The sequence below is a fragment of the Primulina eburnea genome, chromosome 16 (assembly GCF_022965805.1).
Source record: "Primulina eburnea isolate SZY01 chromosome 16, ASM2296580v1, whole genome shotgun sequence".
Taxonomy (NCBI): Eukaryota; Viridiplantae; Streptophyta; class Magnoliopsida; order Lamiales; family Gesneriaceae; genus Primulina; species Primulina eburnea.
The window spans coordinates 7,113,539-7,131,737 of record NC_133116.1 but is presented as its reverse complement, the minus strand read 5'-3'; the positions used below and the strand labels follow the sequence as shown (position 1 = coordinate 7,131,737).

Sequence of the window (18,199 nt, the reverse complement as noted above, 5' to 3'; positions counted from 1 at the left end):
CGGAAAGTCTTGTAGGTCTTGATCGTGATGAATAATGGTATAAAGGATGAACATAACGTATTGCATTTTTAAAAATCAACTTGTTACAAAGTCTTACTTTTGTTTTGTTCAACCTAAAACTAGTTGTGAGTCTTGTGATCAATGTTTTTATAATTGAACTAATGATCGAACCTTTTTATCTTATGAAATTGGTTTAACTGGTCGAACTGTGCAACCAGATGATTAAATCGGAAAACTATTGTATTATAAAAATAATAATTTAATATAGTAGATAATATTTTAAATATATATATAAATAATAATACAAATATTTATCAGAGTTTAAAATCAAAACACAATATATATATATATATATATATATATATATATATATATATATATATATAATCAATTATAATTATATTTATATTTTGTTAGCAAAAAAATCAAAATAACCTCTAATATTACTAAAATAATATTTTTAATAAAGTTCAAAATCTAGATAATCATATATATAATTACAAATACAATTTAAATATAAGAAGCAATTTAAAAAAAAGAAATAGAAGAAAATAATTAAATTCTAAAATTATTTAAAAAAATTGTAAACCGCTCGGACCTGTTTTTAACAGGTTCTCCAATTCACGATTAGTCCGACCGGTTTTTGGTCGGTTTTGATCGGTTCGACTAGTTTTCGTTTAAAAATTTTATAGAGTAGGTCTGGATCGAACTATTCGCCGACTTTTGATCGAACCGATCTGTCCGATCTGGTTTTAAAAACAAGGATTGTGACTATTACGTTGTCAGTCTAGTTTACGAGGAAATTATATCAATTTTTTCCCAAATCTTACTAGTAATTGTAACTTTTCAGTTACGAATTTTTATCATTGACAGAGCTAGGGATTTTTATCATGGGGGCGAAAATATTTTGAGATAATTGTTTATTAAAAAATTATAAATATAATACTTAACTATATAAATAACTTTTGACTCATATCGTAAAAAAAAATTGATTCTAATTAGAAACAAAAACTTAATTTCCTATAATGAAAATTTAAAAATTTTAAACGTGTTGTTTCGTAATAAATTACTTAAAAATTAGAAGTGACTACATCAAAGTTTTCAATATTTAGAATACTAAAATTAAAACTCTATTAATAATTGCAAATAAATTATTAACATAGAGATTTAAATTAGAAATAATATATATATAAAAATTATTCTTACATATTTATTATGTTCAGATATTTTATATTATGCTCGATTTTTTTATACAGCTTCAAATATATCAATGACTAAACTAATGTTGAAATTTTGAACAAAATTTGTATCAATGTACATTGAAAAATAATTATCGAAACATCTATATTCTACTTAATATCATGTTTCCAATTTTAAGTACTAAAAATTCACGTTCTATCGTTATAATTAACAATGAAAAATTTAAATAAATCTAATAATTATATCAATGACATACTTAGTTATTATGTTTCCGGTTTTCTAGAATATTTGTGACAATTTTAATAGTTTGATTTTCGAAATTTTGTAATTGTGTTGAATATAAAATTCAAAAAATATAAATATACTTATATGTGATTGTATTTTATTTTTGAAATCATCAAAAATAATTTTTAAAATATTAGCAAATGTAATTGGTAAAATGTGATTTTCTTTTTACAAATTTGGTCTTTAGGGTAGGAATGGATCGGTAGTTCAGGTCAGTATCCGATTAGTAGGGCAATGTTTTTTGATACCCGAACCCGATCAAAATTTTAAAATACCTGATGAGTTAACCGAACATCAAAATCAAATAATTTTTTATTTTTAATTCTTAATTGGTACCCGATCGAGTTATTCGGATAGCATTTTACTATCCCAAACCCACTCGATTAAGAATAGTCGAGTTCGGGTAAAACTAGTGTTATAAAAAAGGTTATACCTAAATATCTAATTCAGTTTGTTAATCTCCATATTTTTCCAATAATTCCTTTATATGAAATTCAAGCTCAAAATCAATGAAATATTTTTCTCTCTGATACAAATTGATTAAAAATTATGACAAACAATTTATATATATATATATATATATATATATATATATATATATATATATATATATATATATATATAATTATAAGATTCAACTTATTACCAAGTCAAAAAAGGCCTTGTTTTGCTCAAACAAGAACTACTTGTGACTATTGTGTTGTTAATCCAGTCTACTAGGAAATTATATAAATTATTTTTCAAAATGTTTGCTCATAATTAATTGCAACTTGCAAGTTACGGCTACGAGTATTTGCGGACACCACATCATAGTATTTGCAACTTCTAAAATTATATCGTTGGTTGATGATAAGATATTCTAATTTGGTTACGTATGAAAAAATATTATTTTTTATTATAAATATGGACATGATTGATCTGTCTCGTGAATAAAAATCTATAGCAAAAAGTTATGTGAGACGATCTCACGGGTCGTATTTTGTGAGACGAATCTCTTATTTGGGTCATCCATGAAAAAATATTACTTTTTATTGTAAATATTGATAGGGTTGATATGTCTCACAGAAAAAGATTCGTGAAATCGTTTCACAAGAGACCTACTCAAAATTTACAAGACGTGTCTCACAATAGATTTATTAAAAGATAAAAAATTAGTAAATTAGGATAATTTCTTCAACTTTCAATTATTAATTGGTCTAGAACACACACACACACACACACACACACATATATATATATATATATATATATATATATATATATATATATATATCGGTTTTGATATCTTGCACACCTACCGTACACACCTATATGAGCACCGATGAGGTGTCACTCACCCATTGGATGCATAATTTTTCTATATTTCATCACATCTATTGGATGAGTGACACCTCATCGATACTCACATAGATGTACACGGTAGGTAGGTGTGCAATAAAATATCGAGTGACTAAATTTATGGCAGTAGATCTGCTAAAGATTTTATGTAATCTCCTTTATAAAGCAATCAATTTCCGCCATCAAAAGGAAATCTTTTCCCCTTAAAACCACAATGAGATAATCACAATATTTCCAGGAACGTGGAAAAAATGGAAATTATAATTTGATTATAGCTTTGGCGTTTTCTCTATGGTTTGGTTTCCTTTATATGTCAATAAAATTAATAAGTGAAAAGTATGAATGAAGAAATAGAGTACTCAATAAATAAATAATGAGACAAATAACATAAAATGATGGCTTTGTAAAATTAGTAGTTTCACTAGTTATTATAATATTTTATACATAAAAAGATATAATTGTAAATGTCATTTTTTATGGCAAAAATATATGTGAGACGGTCTCTAAGGGTCGTATTTTGTGAGACGGATATCTTATTTGAGTCATTCATGAAAAAATAATATTTTTTATGTTAAGAGTATTACTTTTTATTGTGAATATCGATGGATTGACCCGTCTCACAGATAAAAATTCGTGAGACTGTCTCAGAAGAAGAGACGTACTCATTTTTTATTATTGTCTTTCTTTTTACTCATTATTATTAAGCTGAGTACATTCAAGAATATATATAATTAGATATAAATAATTATACCTAATATCATATCCAAATCCAAAAAATTAACAATTCTTGGGAATGAATCTTTCACATTCTGTTAAGGATAATATTTGACTTCCTCGACTTCTTCAATTTCAAATGACATTTATTTCTCCAGATTCACCTTTACATATATCAAAATTTACATGATATAAATATAGAGTAGGTCTCATGTGAGACCGTCTCATAGATATCAGTCTGTGATACGGATCAATCATGCACATATTTACAAAAAAAAGTTATATTCTTAACATAAATAATAATATTTTTTCATGGATTATCCAAATAAAGATCCGTCTCACAAAATACGACCCGTGAGACCGTCTAACACAAGTTTTTGCTATATTTATATATATATATATATATATATTTATATATATATATATATATATATGTGTGTGTGTGTGTGTGTGAATCAATCAATAACATCTAATAAAAATAATCACTAATATTTTCAAGGCAAAAACTTATGTGAGACGGTCTCACGAGTTTTATATGTGAGACGGATCTCTTATTTGGGTCACCCATAAAAGAGTATTATTTTTTATGCTAAGAGTACTATTTTTTATTGTCAATATGAGTATTGTTGACCCGTCTCACAGATTACGATCCGTGAGACGGTCTCACATAAGACTCACTCTATTTTCAATGTAATTATTTTCAGTTTGATATAAAAATTAACTAAACTTTTAAAATAAATTATATACAAAAAAAAAAAAAAACAATTGTACAAGTATTCAATACATGCACAATGAGGTTATATAAGGGGATTTGATGTAATTAAAAGTCGACCCAAAATCTCTAATTCAAATTTGTGACATTGATGGCAGATAAACTATGAGTTCTCTGCGTATTCCTATCCATTTTGACTACATAAATCAATTTTAAAAGCAAACATCTATTTAAAATATATTTCTTCAAATACCCATGGTAATTAGCAACAATGAGATTTTCTTGGAAAATGTAACTATGAGTTATGATCTGTATATTTATGGTAAATTACAGAAGAGGACATACGATCTATAACTAAAAATAACTCATAAAATGCATGGTTGGTTGGTTTTAAAAATAATAATTAACATATACGATCAAAGATTATAGAATTTAAAAACCAAGAGACAAAAACTTGTGTGAGATGGTTTCACGAATCATATTTTGTGAGACAGATATCTTATTTGAGTCATCTATGAAAAATTATTACTTTTTATTATGAATATCGGTAAGGTTGACTCGTCTCACAGATAAAGATTTGTGAGAGATATAAATTTTCAACATGTTATACTTATACATTTCGATTTAGGTAAGAGATATTAATGCGAACCTTGAACAGAACCGAACTTCGGGTTTGATTGATTTTAAAAACCAGTTCGGACTAAAAACCGAATAAAAACCATGGGATTTGGTTCGGTTTAGAGTGCCCAAACAAAAAATTGGCACTGGAGTGGACAACACATGTAACAGCTGAGAATTAGGTCCCTTATGGTTTGGTGTGGACGTTTGAACAAATACAAACCAAGCCATTAATTAGTTCATAAGACTTTGGAAGTTGCATATTTTTGCAAAATCCTTTTCGATTTGGCGTTTGCGGATGAGCTATCCATCCAGCAGATCTGGGCCGTCGGATATTGCATCAACGAGCTCTCCTCCAAGAAGAACACGTGCCGGCCCTCTTTTAATTCCAATCTATTTTTCTCACACACATTTTGCCTCCATGCATGGAATTCTCCTCCTGCTGACACCCACAAACAAGAAATAGGTGTATGGAGAGAGAGTGCGTGTATGTATATGCGGGAGAGAAAAATTGGGAAGAAAGAGTCCTTGTTTTCTGTTTTAGTTCTTTTATCTTGATAGGTTAAGGCTGGTTCGAGGCCATCATTAGCGACCCGTCTGTTCTAAAGTTTGATTTTTTCCACATTAAAATCTTGGAAATCTTGGAACATTAATACGCATGACTTTCTTTCTTTTTATTTTCTTCTGTATTGTGTGGGAGATTACGTGGATGTGGTATTCAAGATTGTTTTCTTTGCGTGTTGGGTAGTGATTTTTACTTCCTTAAAAACTGTCACATCTGAAAAAGTTTGATTCTTCAGTATACTCTTTGTGATCTGTGCCCCACTTCGTAGTTCAGATTTGAGCCTTTCCGACTTCGCTTTTGTGCTTTTTGTGCTGTTTTTCGGATCCGGGGTGTGTTCTTTTCTGGTTCCTCTGTTTGTTGAAGTGTTAGGGCTGTGGTAGATCAAGAAATGCAGGTTCGTTGCTTGGTTTAGTATGTTGATTCAGGTATCTGTTTTCTGATTTGATTTTGGTGTTGGGTTTTTCTTGTTTTTGTGTGCGAATCAAATTATATGATGGAGGAGGATCAAGATTTGAGGTTTGTTTGTAAGTCGTGCAACAAGAGGTATCCATGTGGGAAGTCACTGGGCGGTCATATGAGGTCTCATGTAATAGCAAATTCGTCTCATTTCGATGAAAAATCTGAGGTTAACATTACGGAGCTGCAGCATATCATGTCAGAATCTAAGGTTGCTGAATTTGGAAATGGGCAGTCTAGTTACGGGTTAAGAGAAAATCCTCGGAAAACTTGGAGGGCCGTGGATTCAACTTTTCCTCTGTCACAAGAGAGAGTTTGCAAGCAATGTGGTAAAGGGTTTCAATCAATGAAAGCATTGTGTGGTCACATGGCTTGCCACTCTGAGAAGGATAGAGGTTTGAAGGATGATCATTCTTGGACTAGTGAGAATCAGAAGATAGTGTTTGATAGTTACTCGGATACCGAAGAAGGCCATGATTTTAGGCTAAGAACTAGATCATCAAAGAGTAAGAAGTGCAACAAGGTTGATGTTAAGTCTCCTTCATTTTCATTAGCTAACAATGGTTCTTCATCTGTCTCTGAGATTGATGGAAAAGATCAAGAGGAAGTAGCTATGTGTTTAATGTTGTTGTCGAAGGATTCTGGCAATAAGGGTGGTGTCAATTCGGTTGTCGAATCTTCTGATAACAATTCTGTTGTTCTTGAGACAAAGTCTTCTTCAATTGACATGAGATTCGGTAAAAAGGAAAGCATAAATGACGTTTACGTTGGTGAGGAGACTCCTCAATTGAAGAATATTGGGGATAGGAAGTTGAAGGATGCTTCTTTGAACGTTGAAATTGCTAAAATGGAGAATTCGGATTCTGGGTATTTCTTGGATGAACTTGCTAAGGCTGAGTCCGATGCATCAGTTGGAAGAGGGGTTGAGGAGTATGGTGTTGGGTTCGGGAGGAGCGTGAATAGAATCAAGAAATTCAGAACAGAACTGAGAAATGGATTCAGCAAGGAAAATAAGCATGGTACTTATGCAATAGCATCAAAATTTGCTAGGATTGAATCAAGAAAGAGAAAGTATAGTGATGAAGATCCGGAATCATGGAATGAAACCATCAGGTCGATGAAAAACAGCCATATAGAGGGTGAAGAGTTCAGTAATTCTCAGAAGAGAAGTAAATATGAATGTTTCAACTGCAGAAAGACCTTCAAGTCATATCAGGCCCTTGGAGGGCACAGACCATGCCACAAGAGGAGCAACGCGTACTACGAATCAAGATATGAAAGTGGTGAAAATATTCTTCATGATTTTACCGACATCCAGACAACTGGTAACAAAAACCTAAGTGCTAAGAGTTCATCTCAGCTAAAGATTAAGCCTAAAAAGAACAAAGGGCATGTTTGCCCTTTCTGCGACAGAGTTTTTAAAAATGGTCAAGCTCTAGGCGGCCACAAGAGGTCACATTTTATTGTCTCCAACGATGAAACTCAGAATCAGAGTCGAAGAACGAAGACCGAGCTTCACAATATGCTCGATCTTAATCTTCCTGCTCCCGAGGAAGATGAAGATGATGGACGAGGCCAGTTCTTTTAAGTGGTAGTTTGAAGATAAACAAGGCAACAAGTCAAAATTCAGTTGATTTTAGTGTATAAAGAAGCTTTTGCAATGATCAAGAATGCTATTCAGAATGCACTTGACCTGTTTCACTTCATGTTTAATCATTTCATGTCATTTTTGGCATAATGCTTCAAGAGCATACACCAGCATTTTAGACTCCTTTAAGTTTACTTTCTTTCATTTCAAGTATTGAATCGACACCTGAAAATATTATATGCTAGTTAGCCAGTTCACAGTTTCAGATTAGCAGCTCAGACTCTACCTTATATGGAGGTATTTCATGGTATTTCTAAATTTATTCTCTCCTTTATTCTATTTGAAGATTCGGAACAAGTCTCAATCTTTATTATAATTTCAAATTCTTGAGCTTAACCAAACCTTCTTTGGTTCCCTCAGCCACATTTTGTTTGTTATCTTGGCTTGTTTGTATTTAGCCAAGGAACTATTATGATTGTCCTTTTATCATTTTCTTCACAGTAGAACAGTGAAACCTTAAGTAAACATTCAATTGGAGGAGACAACAAAAAGGTGAACCTCAAAGTGTTTGGTAAGGAAGTTTAGTTTTGTCTTTGGTTTGCTTGCTTGCATTGGAATAGAAGTCACCAACATGGGAAAAAGTTAAATCTTTTCTACACTATACATTCGAGAATATGATGAAATTTCAAGAAAATGTATTCATTAGAAATGGTCCACTACAAGTTAGCTATTTTTACATTTGAAGTGCATATAATTTTTATCTCGATATTAAAAAACACACACTTATTTGTCACCCCCACACAATTCTTGCATCATAATCTGTCTTCTTGCTATTAAAGCCACTGGCGTCTGGTCAGCAAGCACTTCTCCATATGCGCAAGAGGACAATCTCTTGGAGGGAAAAGATAATGATGATAACCAACAATTTTCTTACTGGAAAACAATAATTTAATCCAATTTGATTTAGCTGATTGATGTTTTTCGGGTAGGAATATTTCGAACGAACAACCACTTTACTCGTTGCTTCAAGATTTTTTTATTATGTCAGAAACTTTGATGCAAGACTTTGTGTATGAAGTTGGATATTTCAGTGTTTAGTTTTAGGACGGAGATGGGAGAAGGTCTCGAACTCGAGATTCGAAAGAATTCATTAGGATAGTTAGAATCGGAGAATTAGTAGTACGAATTATGGCGGAGAGTGACATGCCACTAAGTCAAATGGCTGATGGCTTATAAACTTGGACATGTGATGGTGAGTAGAAAGGCAAAAACCTCCCACTAATTCTCGTGGTTTGGCCAATTAATTAGATGTTAGAACCTATGCTATATTGCTCTATGAATTTGCATTCTTGAAAAGGGTTCATTAGGGTTGGTTTAAAAACACAAATAGCACTAAGTTGTTCACTTTCTTTTCATCAACACTATGATTTGACTTTTGGGCATTTCCATCAATACATTCCATGTCAATAGGCCAACTAATTTTGATATGAAAATGGTTTTTTGTCCTGATCAGACCGAGTTGGAGATCTGTATCATAAAATTGACTCGTGAGACGATTTTTAAATTTTAAATTATTCTAAAATAAAATCGAGATTGCTAATTAGGAAAAAAAATAAATGAATTTGCTACAAACGTCATCTTTAAATTAAGAATTTTACATCGGAAACTCTAAAAATTAAATAGGTGTATATGTTTGCCTAATATGGGTCCATCATCTCTTTTATAGGGTTAGTGAATTTGACCACAATAGGGAACCTACATGAAGACCTATTTGTGTCATTTAATCCATATTCTCCTGTGAAATCAGTTGGGCCGTTAATGGGCCCGGTATTACTTTTCTGGTATGTTGGATATATGGGCCCACACCCAACGACTGTCTAATTAGTTTGTGCTCATAATACGTCACACCAACTCTGAGTTTTAACATCTCGATTTTTTCCCCAAAAAAAAATCGAAATTTAAACAAATCAAATTGTTTTTTTTTTAAATAAAAGAAACAATTGAGTAATTCCAATCATTTTTATAACAAATTTTCCAATTCCTTACAATTTGTATGCTCTTTCCTTTTTTAAAACATATTATGGCATCTATTGCAATATATGGCTAAAATCTTTTTCTATTATTAACTTAATCTATTGATTATTGAAATTGTTGTTAAATTGTTATATATTCAAATATTATAATGTGATATTTAATTTATTTTTTCTTATATTTAATTAAAAAATAAATTAAATTAGTTAAAAACAATGAAATAAATTGCATTGAAACACACTAAATACTTAAAATGAAGGCAAAAACTTGTGTGAGACGGTCTTACGGGTCGTATTTTATGAGACATGTATCTTATTTGGATCATCCATAAAAATTATATTACATTTTATACTAAAATATTATTTTTTATTGTGAATATCAGTGAGGTTGACCCGTCTCACAGATAAAAATTCATGAGACATTCTCACAAAATACTATAAACTGAAACTTGAGCTTATGAGCTAAAGTCGGAAAGATCGTCATAGAAGCCAGAATGCTCATGACATAACAACACGATTGTTAATCGGTCGATGTGACAATATGACATTTGGTATCATAGAGATTTATGGAATAAATTGGATTAAAAGTAATACACTGGATTTAGGCACAAGTTAAATGTATGTAACTCTAGATAACGTAGTCAAAGCTCAACTCAAGCTTATTTAATTGAGATTGAGTCGAGTTCGAATAACTTGATCATTCATTCGATTTTTCTTGGATGTTTAATTGTTTTTACTAAAGTAGCTCTACTCGCGAGTTAATCGAGTGACTATATATTATTATTATTATTATTATTTAAAAAAATATATAATTTTAATGGTATTTTTGTTCACGCAAATATAAAATTTAAACCAGAAAACTATGTTACCAAAACTTTTAAGATTTTCGAGCTCGAACAATTCGATATTTTCACGAGTCGAGCTTAAAATTTAATACTCGATCAAGTTTGAGCCTACAAAATTAAAATTGAATTGAACTCGAGCAGTTTAATATTCGAGCTCGAACTCGAATCATGTGCACGTCTAGGCACACGTATGTGTGTGAGATTGTTATATTAGATACGGTGGTAATAAGTGTGTAAAAAATTTAGTAGAATAGATTTTTATTTTATTGAATCAGAGAGATATTACCCTTTTTTTTTTTTTTTTGATGCATATATATTACCCTTTTAAATCATATTTTTATTATATAAAACAATATCAAAGGAAATGAAGCTCAACGGTCAAAAAATGACTCCGCCTCATTATCCGCCGCGCCTCTGATTTTTCTATACCTTTTCCACTAACAAATCCCAACCAATCTCACAATCTTTTTTCTTTGATTTTCTGGAAACCATTTCCGTTTGGGAGAGGAATTCCTGCCTTCATTTTCTTTATTTCCCTCTCTCCTGCATTTCTAGAAAAAATTCCATGTTAAAAAGTAAAGCTTCTTCTTCCCAGCCAAATATTATTTGAATTCATCAAGGCCCTTTTGTTGTGAATTCATCAATCAGGTAGGTTCTGTTATTACTTAAATTTTTTATTCTGTTTCCATGTTTTGTCTTATCGTTTCGGGTAGCCGACACGCATTTCTTTCAATACAGTAACGATCAGATTCTGTTAAGATTTTCTTGAAATCCGATTCTTGTTCAGGGATTAATTGCTTGAGGATCTTTAGATCCTGTGCAGTTAGTGGAGGACATGATTTATGCAAAGAGGGAATTTAATGCTATCATGCCCCCAATATATTTTTGTGTGTTCTTCCTTCCATTTTTGTCTTAATTTGTTCATATCGTGAATTATTAATTATTGAATCGAAAAATACCATGCGTCAAATTTGGAGGGTTGGCGTCTTCATGATCTATTAATTATGTTTGAAGGGTCACAAATTTGTTCTTCTTTCTTCGTGCAAATTGTGACCACGAACATTGGTATAATGTGCCGGTTTTCTGTGTGAACTTCAAAAGATTTCTCAGTTTTTTTTTCTTTGAAGTCGTAAAGCATAGTAAATTATGTGATGAGCCTGTTGCAAGATTGTTTCTTGTAGTTCATTTACACGTTGGCTATGGTCCTGAAAATCTTTTGTCTGCAGGAGCCAAGTTTTGAAGTTGTCCAGACATTTGGGGTTAATAAATAGTTCGTAAGAATGTTTGGCTTCAGAAAATCGCCGGCCAACAACAAACCCCCAACGCATACACCAGTAGATCCTACCAATCCTTTTGATTCGGATACCGAATCAGATAAGAAAAACACTATTACACCATCTAGAAGAACATCTTCCGAGCCCATACTTGGGACACTGGATGATGATGATGATTTTTTCGGGAGGCGGACGCCTTCTGCAAGTAAGCAAAAGGACTTTGATAAAATGTCGGTTCAAGAATTGGAGGGTTACGCTGTGAACCAGGCTGAGGAGACCACAAACTCGGTGAACAATTGCTTAAAGATTGCAGAGGATATGAGACATGATGCTACTAGGACACTAGACATGCTGAACCAGCAGGGCGAGCAAATTCACAGGACACACATGATGGCTGCGGATATGGACCGAGATTTGAGCCGGGTATGGTAACTTTGATCTTATCGAATCCTTGTATTAAGGTTTTCTTAAGCATATGAAAATGTGTTTGTCCAGGGAGAGAAATTGTTGAATAATCTTGGTGGCATGTTTTCGAAGCCATGGAAGCCGAAGAAGACAAGGGCGATCACTGGTCCTTTAACTTCAAGAGGTTTCTTCCAGCTGCCTTAATTGTTATTCATTGATTCATTCATTAATCTGAACTCAAGGGTAGACTAGTTACAATCACTTCTTTAAAAAATGATGATGAGTTTGTGTTTTCGACAGATGATAATGATACAGGAAAAAGAAGTACCCCAGAGCAAAGAGAAAAGTTGGGCTTAGATCAGGCACCCAAAAAACGTGGTTCGCGTACACCTCCTCCGGAGCCAACTAATGCCCTGCAGAAAGTCGAGGTGCATTGTTGTTTCACGAATTATGCACACACATACATCATTGGCCGATGGGCAATTTCCAAGTTTCATGAATCCCGCTTTTAGCGACTTCCTTTTCGCCAAGTAAATAGTTTGTTGTATTGTCTTGTTTTCAGTTGGAGAAAGAAAAACAGGATGATGCACTTTCAGACCTTAGCAATATATTGGGTGAACTAAAAGGCATGGCCGTCGACATGGGAACCGAACTGAACAGACAAAACAAGGCTCTGGATCACCTTGGACAAGATGTTGATGAACTCAATTCTAGAGTGAAAGGTGCCAATCAACGCACACGACGTTTGATTGGCAAGTGATGAAATAAACACAAACATACAACACTTATTTTTTGGCTACCTGTTTCCTTTTTCTTATTTTTGTGTTTTTGAAGGTACGAGGTACCGTCTGTTTCCCTTTAGATTTCGGTACTTAGTCAATTATATGCTTGATTCTTTTATTAATTGTAAAAATGTTTTTCTATGAGCTGCTATGACATACCATCAATAAATAATAGCTTTATTGAATTATAAAATATCTACTTAAAAACTCATGTGATTATTTTATTTTAGTCTCTCATAAAAAAAAATATTATTTTTTATATTAAAAATATTGTATTATATTATAAATATAAAGAGAATTAAGTTGTCAAAGAATAAAAATTCGGAAGACTTGTCATATTCTCAAATCTCCTTATCTACATGGATTTACTTCATTTACACAATTCAGTTCATGATCACTCCAACTCCCTTCCTCTTCATGTATTTCTTCTGCCTTCTCCTTTGCGTATGCCACGGTTTGGTTTCAATCTCCGTCAGTGATAAGCTGTTATCCAAGTCCGGTGACCATATAACGATCCGTTGGTCCGGTATGGAATCGCCTTGGAGCTGCTCCCAAGGAAACTTCATTGGTTATGTATTTTTATCCACCTCCATGGGATGGGAATCCGGGTCGGGTTCGCTTACCTTCCCCTTTGTCAACCTCCGATCCAAGTACCAGTTCCGGATCTTCCACTGGACCGGGTCGGAAGGCGACCCCGCCCGATTGGACAACGATCACAACCCATTGCCAGGGACGAAGAAGCTGCAAGCAGTGTCCGAGGAGATCCAGTTCGAGCCGGGTAAGGGCCCTGAGCAGGTGCATTTGGCCTTGACGGGTAAGGATGGGGAAATGCGGGTGATGTTCGTGAGTCCGTGACCCATGATAGGGAAGAGAGTTTTGTGAGATATGGGTTGACCCGGAGGGGATTGGGTCGGGTGGTGGGTACATGGGTTTCAAGATATGAGAGGGAAGATGTGTGATTCTCCGGCAAACGAAAATGTTGGATGGAGGGATCCTGGATTTGTTCATGATGGTGTCATGATCAATTCGGAGATTGGGAAAAAAAATACTATTATCAGGTTAATTATTTTATTATAATGTTTGCCACTATTCTTTGCTACCCAAAGTAATTGCTGATTCATTTAAAAAAAGATCATGATTCGTGAATGCAATGGGCATGTTTATTGTGTTCTAAAATACAGGTTGGAAGTGATCCCGGCGGACGGGGCGACATTTTCAGCTTCATTTCGCCAAATCTTGATCCGGATGAAACAGTAGCCTTCACGTTAGGTGATATGGGAACAGAGGCACCATAAAAACGTTTGATCGAACACAAAATCAGAGGGATAAAACTTGACATTGAATCCTTTGGTAATAAACCAATGACGATCTCACAAATTGGAGATATCAGCTATGCCAGAGGCTATTCCTGGCTATGGGACACTTTCTTCACTCAAATAGAGCCCATTGACTCTAGAGTCCCGTACCACGTTTGCATTGGCAATCACGAATAGAACTGGCATTTGCAGCCGTGGAAACCAGAATGGGCTCGTTTGGTATACAAAATACCAACGGTTCTGAGTTTAACATGACTGGAAATGGTTTTTTTTTTTTAATTTCTCCGGCAGGACATGCCTGGAAATGGTTCTGAGTACTAACGGGAACAAGGGCCCCAGATACCCGAAATCTGTATCATTCATTCGACATGGGAGTGGTTCATTTCGTGTGTCTATCTACTGAGACGAACTTCTTATAACCAGGGAATAAGCAATATGAGTTCTTGAAGCATGATTTGGAGACGACAGTATGGGTACACTATGCTTGTGGCGACTAGGGAGAAACTTGTACTCTATTATGTGGGGAATCAACGACGGAAAGGTTCATGACATGGTGGAGATAGCTGCACCACCAGCTGACGTGGATAAGAGTGGTGGCAGTGACAGTGTGGGAGTTCATCACATTCTCATGGCTTGCGGATTTAAGTTCGAGGATTCTATTTTTGGTACTAATTGGTTCTGTGATTGGGAAAATGTCATATGGTGGAAGACAAGGTTTTGTGGACAAAAATTGGAGTCCTTTGAAGAATGAGGAAGTATGAAAGAAAAGTAAAGCTTTTTGAAGAAGAAAACAATAGGGAATGGGATCGTTGATTACTTGATTTTGTTACATATGTAAACACGCATGTTTTGTCAATTTAAAATTCAAAACAAGACTCTTGGAAAGCCATTTGGTGGGATTCTATAAATCTGTATCTGTAAATTTAACGTATCTATCTTGAGTATTGGCTATTTTTGTTTTGGATCATTGTGATCTTACTTGTTCCTTTGATCGTAAAAGACGATTATCTTCTCTACCATGTATATAATTTTTTTTTCTTTTTGAATATTTTTTGTGTAGAAAAAAACAAATCTAGAGATTCAATTAATTTTTTTTTTATAATTTGATTATAAGCATCTAATTATAATAATATTTTGTTATTTTTAAAATTTCTAATTATTTTATTTTATTTTTTAATATTAAAGAATGATACGAACCATTTTGTGATCATTTATTTCTAAACAACTAATTTATGCTACTTATATAATAATATATAACATTTTTTTAAATATAATAATATATAACATAAATACGGTTGAATTCAACCTACCCAGACATTATCTAAGTGTATGTCTCAAAATATACGTTTATTTTTTATACGTGTAATCTATGAATTTTTTTTTTTGGGGGTATAAAAATGAATAATGACCAATATGGAGTGTAAATTTTGGAATGGCAAAAACTTGTGTGAGACGGTCTCACGGGTCGTATCTGTGAGACGGATCTCTTATTTGGGTCACCCATGCAAAAGTATTACTTTTTATGCTAAAATTATTACTTTTTATTGTGAATATGAGTAGGGTTGATCCGTCTCACAGATTATGATCCGTGAGACGGTCTCACATAAGACCTACTCTTTTGGAATAATACAGTTAAATTAGCATCTCATTAACTCATAAACACACATATATAGCCATCCTTGTAGACCTTCTATCCCTAGACAAATGAAATAGTCTTTAGCTTAAATTATTGCCTCTCAATCTTAATTACAAGTCAATTCTAAATGTATAATCATCCCCTCCCAACCACCCCTCACCCACTATCCTAACAAACTTGAAATTTATTTTCAATTACTTTTTTATACAAGTAATAAAATAGTTGTAGATTGTCTTGCCAATAGTTAGCATATACAACAAATACTATATAATAACAATACATGATTTCTTATATTTATTAATGTTTGATTAGTAAGTCTATTCGGATAGAATCTCACGGATCTTTATCTTTGAGATGTGTGAACAATACCTATATTTATAATAAAAAGTAATATTTTTCATGAGTCACTCAAATAAGAGATATGTTTCATAAAATTGACTCGTAACCATCTCACAAGAATTTTTGTGATGTTTTTTTGTATCAGTCGTGTTACAAATCTTAATATGTCGTGATCCCTGAGTCAAACTCTTTCATGTATTGAAACAGGTGTCCTAATTCAATCTTGTGAACATAAAATTTTGAATAAATCTCATTCAACAGCTCCACATATATATATATATATATATATATATATATATATATACACCAAAAATAAAATCCTCTGTCTCCTAAAAAATTCACCACCTTCACAATGATGAAGAGCGCTCTCGGCAGAATTCTTGTATCGTCCATCTTACTTTTTTCCCTCCTCACTCAATCCTCAGATTCTCAAGCCCATCATCACAAAACACAGTTGCAAGCACGGCGGCGCCACCATTCATGCCACCCGGTTACCACCGGCCAACTGATTCCTACCGTCTGTTTTCAGCTTCAGAAACTACTCATCTGTCACTGCCCACCGTTCCCGCCGCCGCCTCCACTTCCCGGTGATGGACATGAGATCGATCCCAGGTACGGCGTGGAGAAAAGATTAGTCCCTTCTGGACCAAACCCTCTTCATAACTGAATTACAATCCTCTGACGATCATAATTCTCTCTTTATTTTTTTCAGACTTTTCAAGAATCCCAATCCACTCTTCTATTTTTGTCATTATTATTTCTCGAACTTCTTCTCTTTTTTTTTTTAAATGGAAAATCACAATCCACCGATTTGAAAGATGGAATACATGCAACAGGCCTTCGGCATGCAACAGGCGTATAACTAAAACAGTCCCTTTAGTTGATTTCTCTTTGTTTCTATCTTGTTTGATCCTTTATTTATAACCTTGTAGAAAGATGAGAAATATCTGGCTATTTCAAGCTCGGTTGAATATTCACGTACACAAAAATGTTTGCAACTTCTAAAAATAAATGATTATTACGAGTGCTCGACAGTACTGTCGAATTAATTAGCAGCAAAATGTTGTAGTGTGAAACTTTTTTTTTTTTTTACCTTTTTAGTACTGTAATCAATTAATCTTCGGAGAAAATCTGCATGAGTTCTTGTGTAAGGGTTCAAATCCAGAAACGAGAGGACACGTTCAAGAAAATCCCATGAGTCTCGTGATTTTTGAGCTGTTTGGTGGTGATGCTAAATTCAATGAGGGCATAAAGGTCTTTTCACGTGCCTTTTTGGATGTATCAATTAATACGATCACACACATACACCCTTGTCAATTTATTACTACTCGAGTCTAATTCATTGACATTTATGTTCAACTAATTTGTTAGGGTATGATTGTTGGAAAATTAGGGGGATACACTTTAAATTACACTCCAATTTACATTTTGTTTGGTGAATTATAAAATCAACCTTCCATCTTTTTTATTTTATTTTTTATTCTTTTTTACCCTTGAAAGATAAAAATGTCATCGTAGATGTAACCTTGCGTATACATCTGACATGATTTTATCTTGTTTGATTCAAAGGGAAAAAAATTATGTGTGTTCAATGTACTTGAACTAAAAATGGAACACACACTGCTCTGTATGTGTACAAATATTTTAGGTAAATTATATTTTACGTCTCGAGAAGTAACAGATAAACTTCGCCCGGCGTTATGTCAACCATTGGATTGTACCTATTTAGATGAGTTCATCCTAATCTAATGTTTTTTATTTACTTGACGAAATTCTCCCGATGTAAAATAGAAGAAACCTCAAAATTCATTCGTAAAATAATAAAAACATATTTGACATCAAGTGGAGTGCAAATAACATTACAGATTATATACCTATTATATTCTTTAGTATTTTCAAATATTTATAATTTTTTGAATGAAATGTATTGTGTTGTATTGTTAGCAATAATGAATTGACAGTATTTTTCTTTTTTTGCTTTGTTTTTTTTTTTTTTGGGAAACCACGAATTAACAATACTTAAAAATAAATCTAAAATAGAAGTATGACAAGTCTTGGCCCGTTCATAGTATTAAAGTCAAAACCTCATTTATTAT

The 18,199-nt window shown here is 33.1% G+C and overlaps 2 protein-coding genes and 1 pseudogene across 3 annotated transcripts; all 3 read left to right on the top strand.

Moving 5' to 3' along the window:
* The first annotated feature begins 5,066 nt into the window (after window positions 1–5,066).
* Window positions 5,067–7,974, top strand: LOC140817529 (uncharacterized). The gene has a single exon (XM_073177258.1). It carries the CDS (start codon window positions 5,923–5,925, stop codon window positions 7,474–7,476), a length of 1,554 nt encoding a protein of 517 aa, XP_073033359.1. The 5' UTR covers window positions 5,067–5,922; the 3' UTR covers window positions 7,477–7,974.
* A 2,765-nt stretch (window positions 7,975–10,739) lies between these two features.
* On the top strand, window positions 10,740–12,976 carry LOC140816539 (putative SNAP25 homologous protein SNAP30). Of its 2 annotated transcripts, none has more exons than XM_073175869.1 (5): window positions 10,740–10,999; window positions 11,578–12,048; window positions 12,121–12,214; window positions 12,331–12,458; window positions 12,593–12,976. In XM_073175869.1, exons 2-5 carry the CDS (start codon window positions 11,632–11,634, stop codon window positions 12,788–12,790), a joined length of 837 nt encoding a protein of 278 aa, XP_073031970.1. In that variant the 5' UTR covers window positions 10,740–10,999; window positions 11,578–11,631; the 3' UTR covers window positions 12,791–12,976. The 2 variants fall into 2 exon arrangements, with proteins under 2 accessions (XP_073031970.1, XP_073031971.1); XM_073175870.1 differs by having other exon boundaries at window positions 10,740–11,003; window positions 11,581–12,048.
* Window positions 12,977–13,179: 203 nt separating this feature from the next.
* On the top strand, window positions 13,180–15,020 carry LOC140816723 (probable inactive purple acid phosphatase 2; annotated as a pseudogene).
* Window positions 15,021–18,199: the final 3,179 nt, after the last annotated feature.

What these genes read in the sequence shown, in the direction of transcription:
- LOC140817529 (XM_073177258.1), top strand. Translation starts at nt 5,923, where the DNA reads ATGATGGAGGAGGATCAAGATTTGAGGTTTGTTTGTAAGTCGTGCAAC.
- LOC140816539 (XM_073175869.1), top strand. Translation starts at nt 11,632, where the DNA reads ATGTTTGGCTTCAGAAAATCGCCGGCCAACAACAAACCCCCAACGCAT. An exon ending in TGGACCGAGATTTGAGCCGG is followed by an intron (nt 12,049 to 12,120) that starts GTATGGTAACTT and finishes GTGTTTGTCCAG; the next exon opens with GGAGAGAAATTGTTGAATAA. An exon ending in TGGTCCTTTAACTTCAAGAG is followed by an intron (nt 12,215 to 12,330) that starts GTTTCTTCCAGC and finishes TGTTTTCGACAG; the next exon opens with ATGATAATGATACAGGAAAA.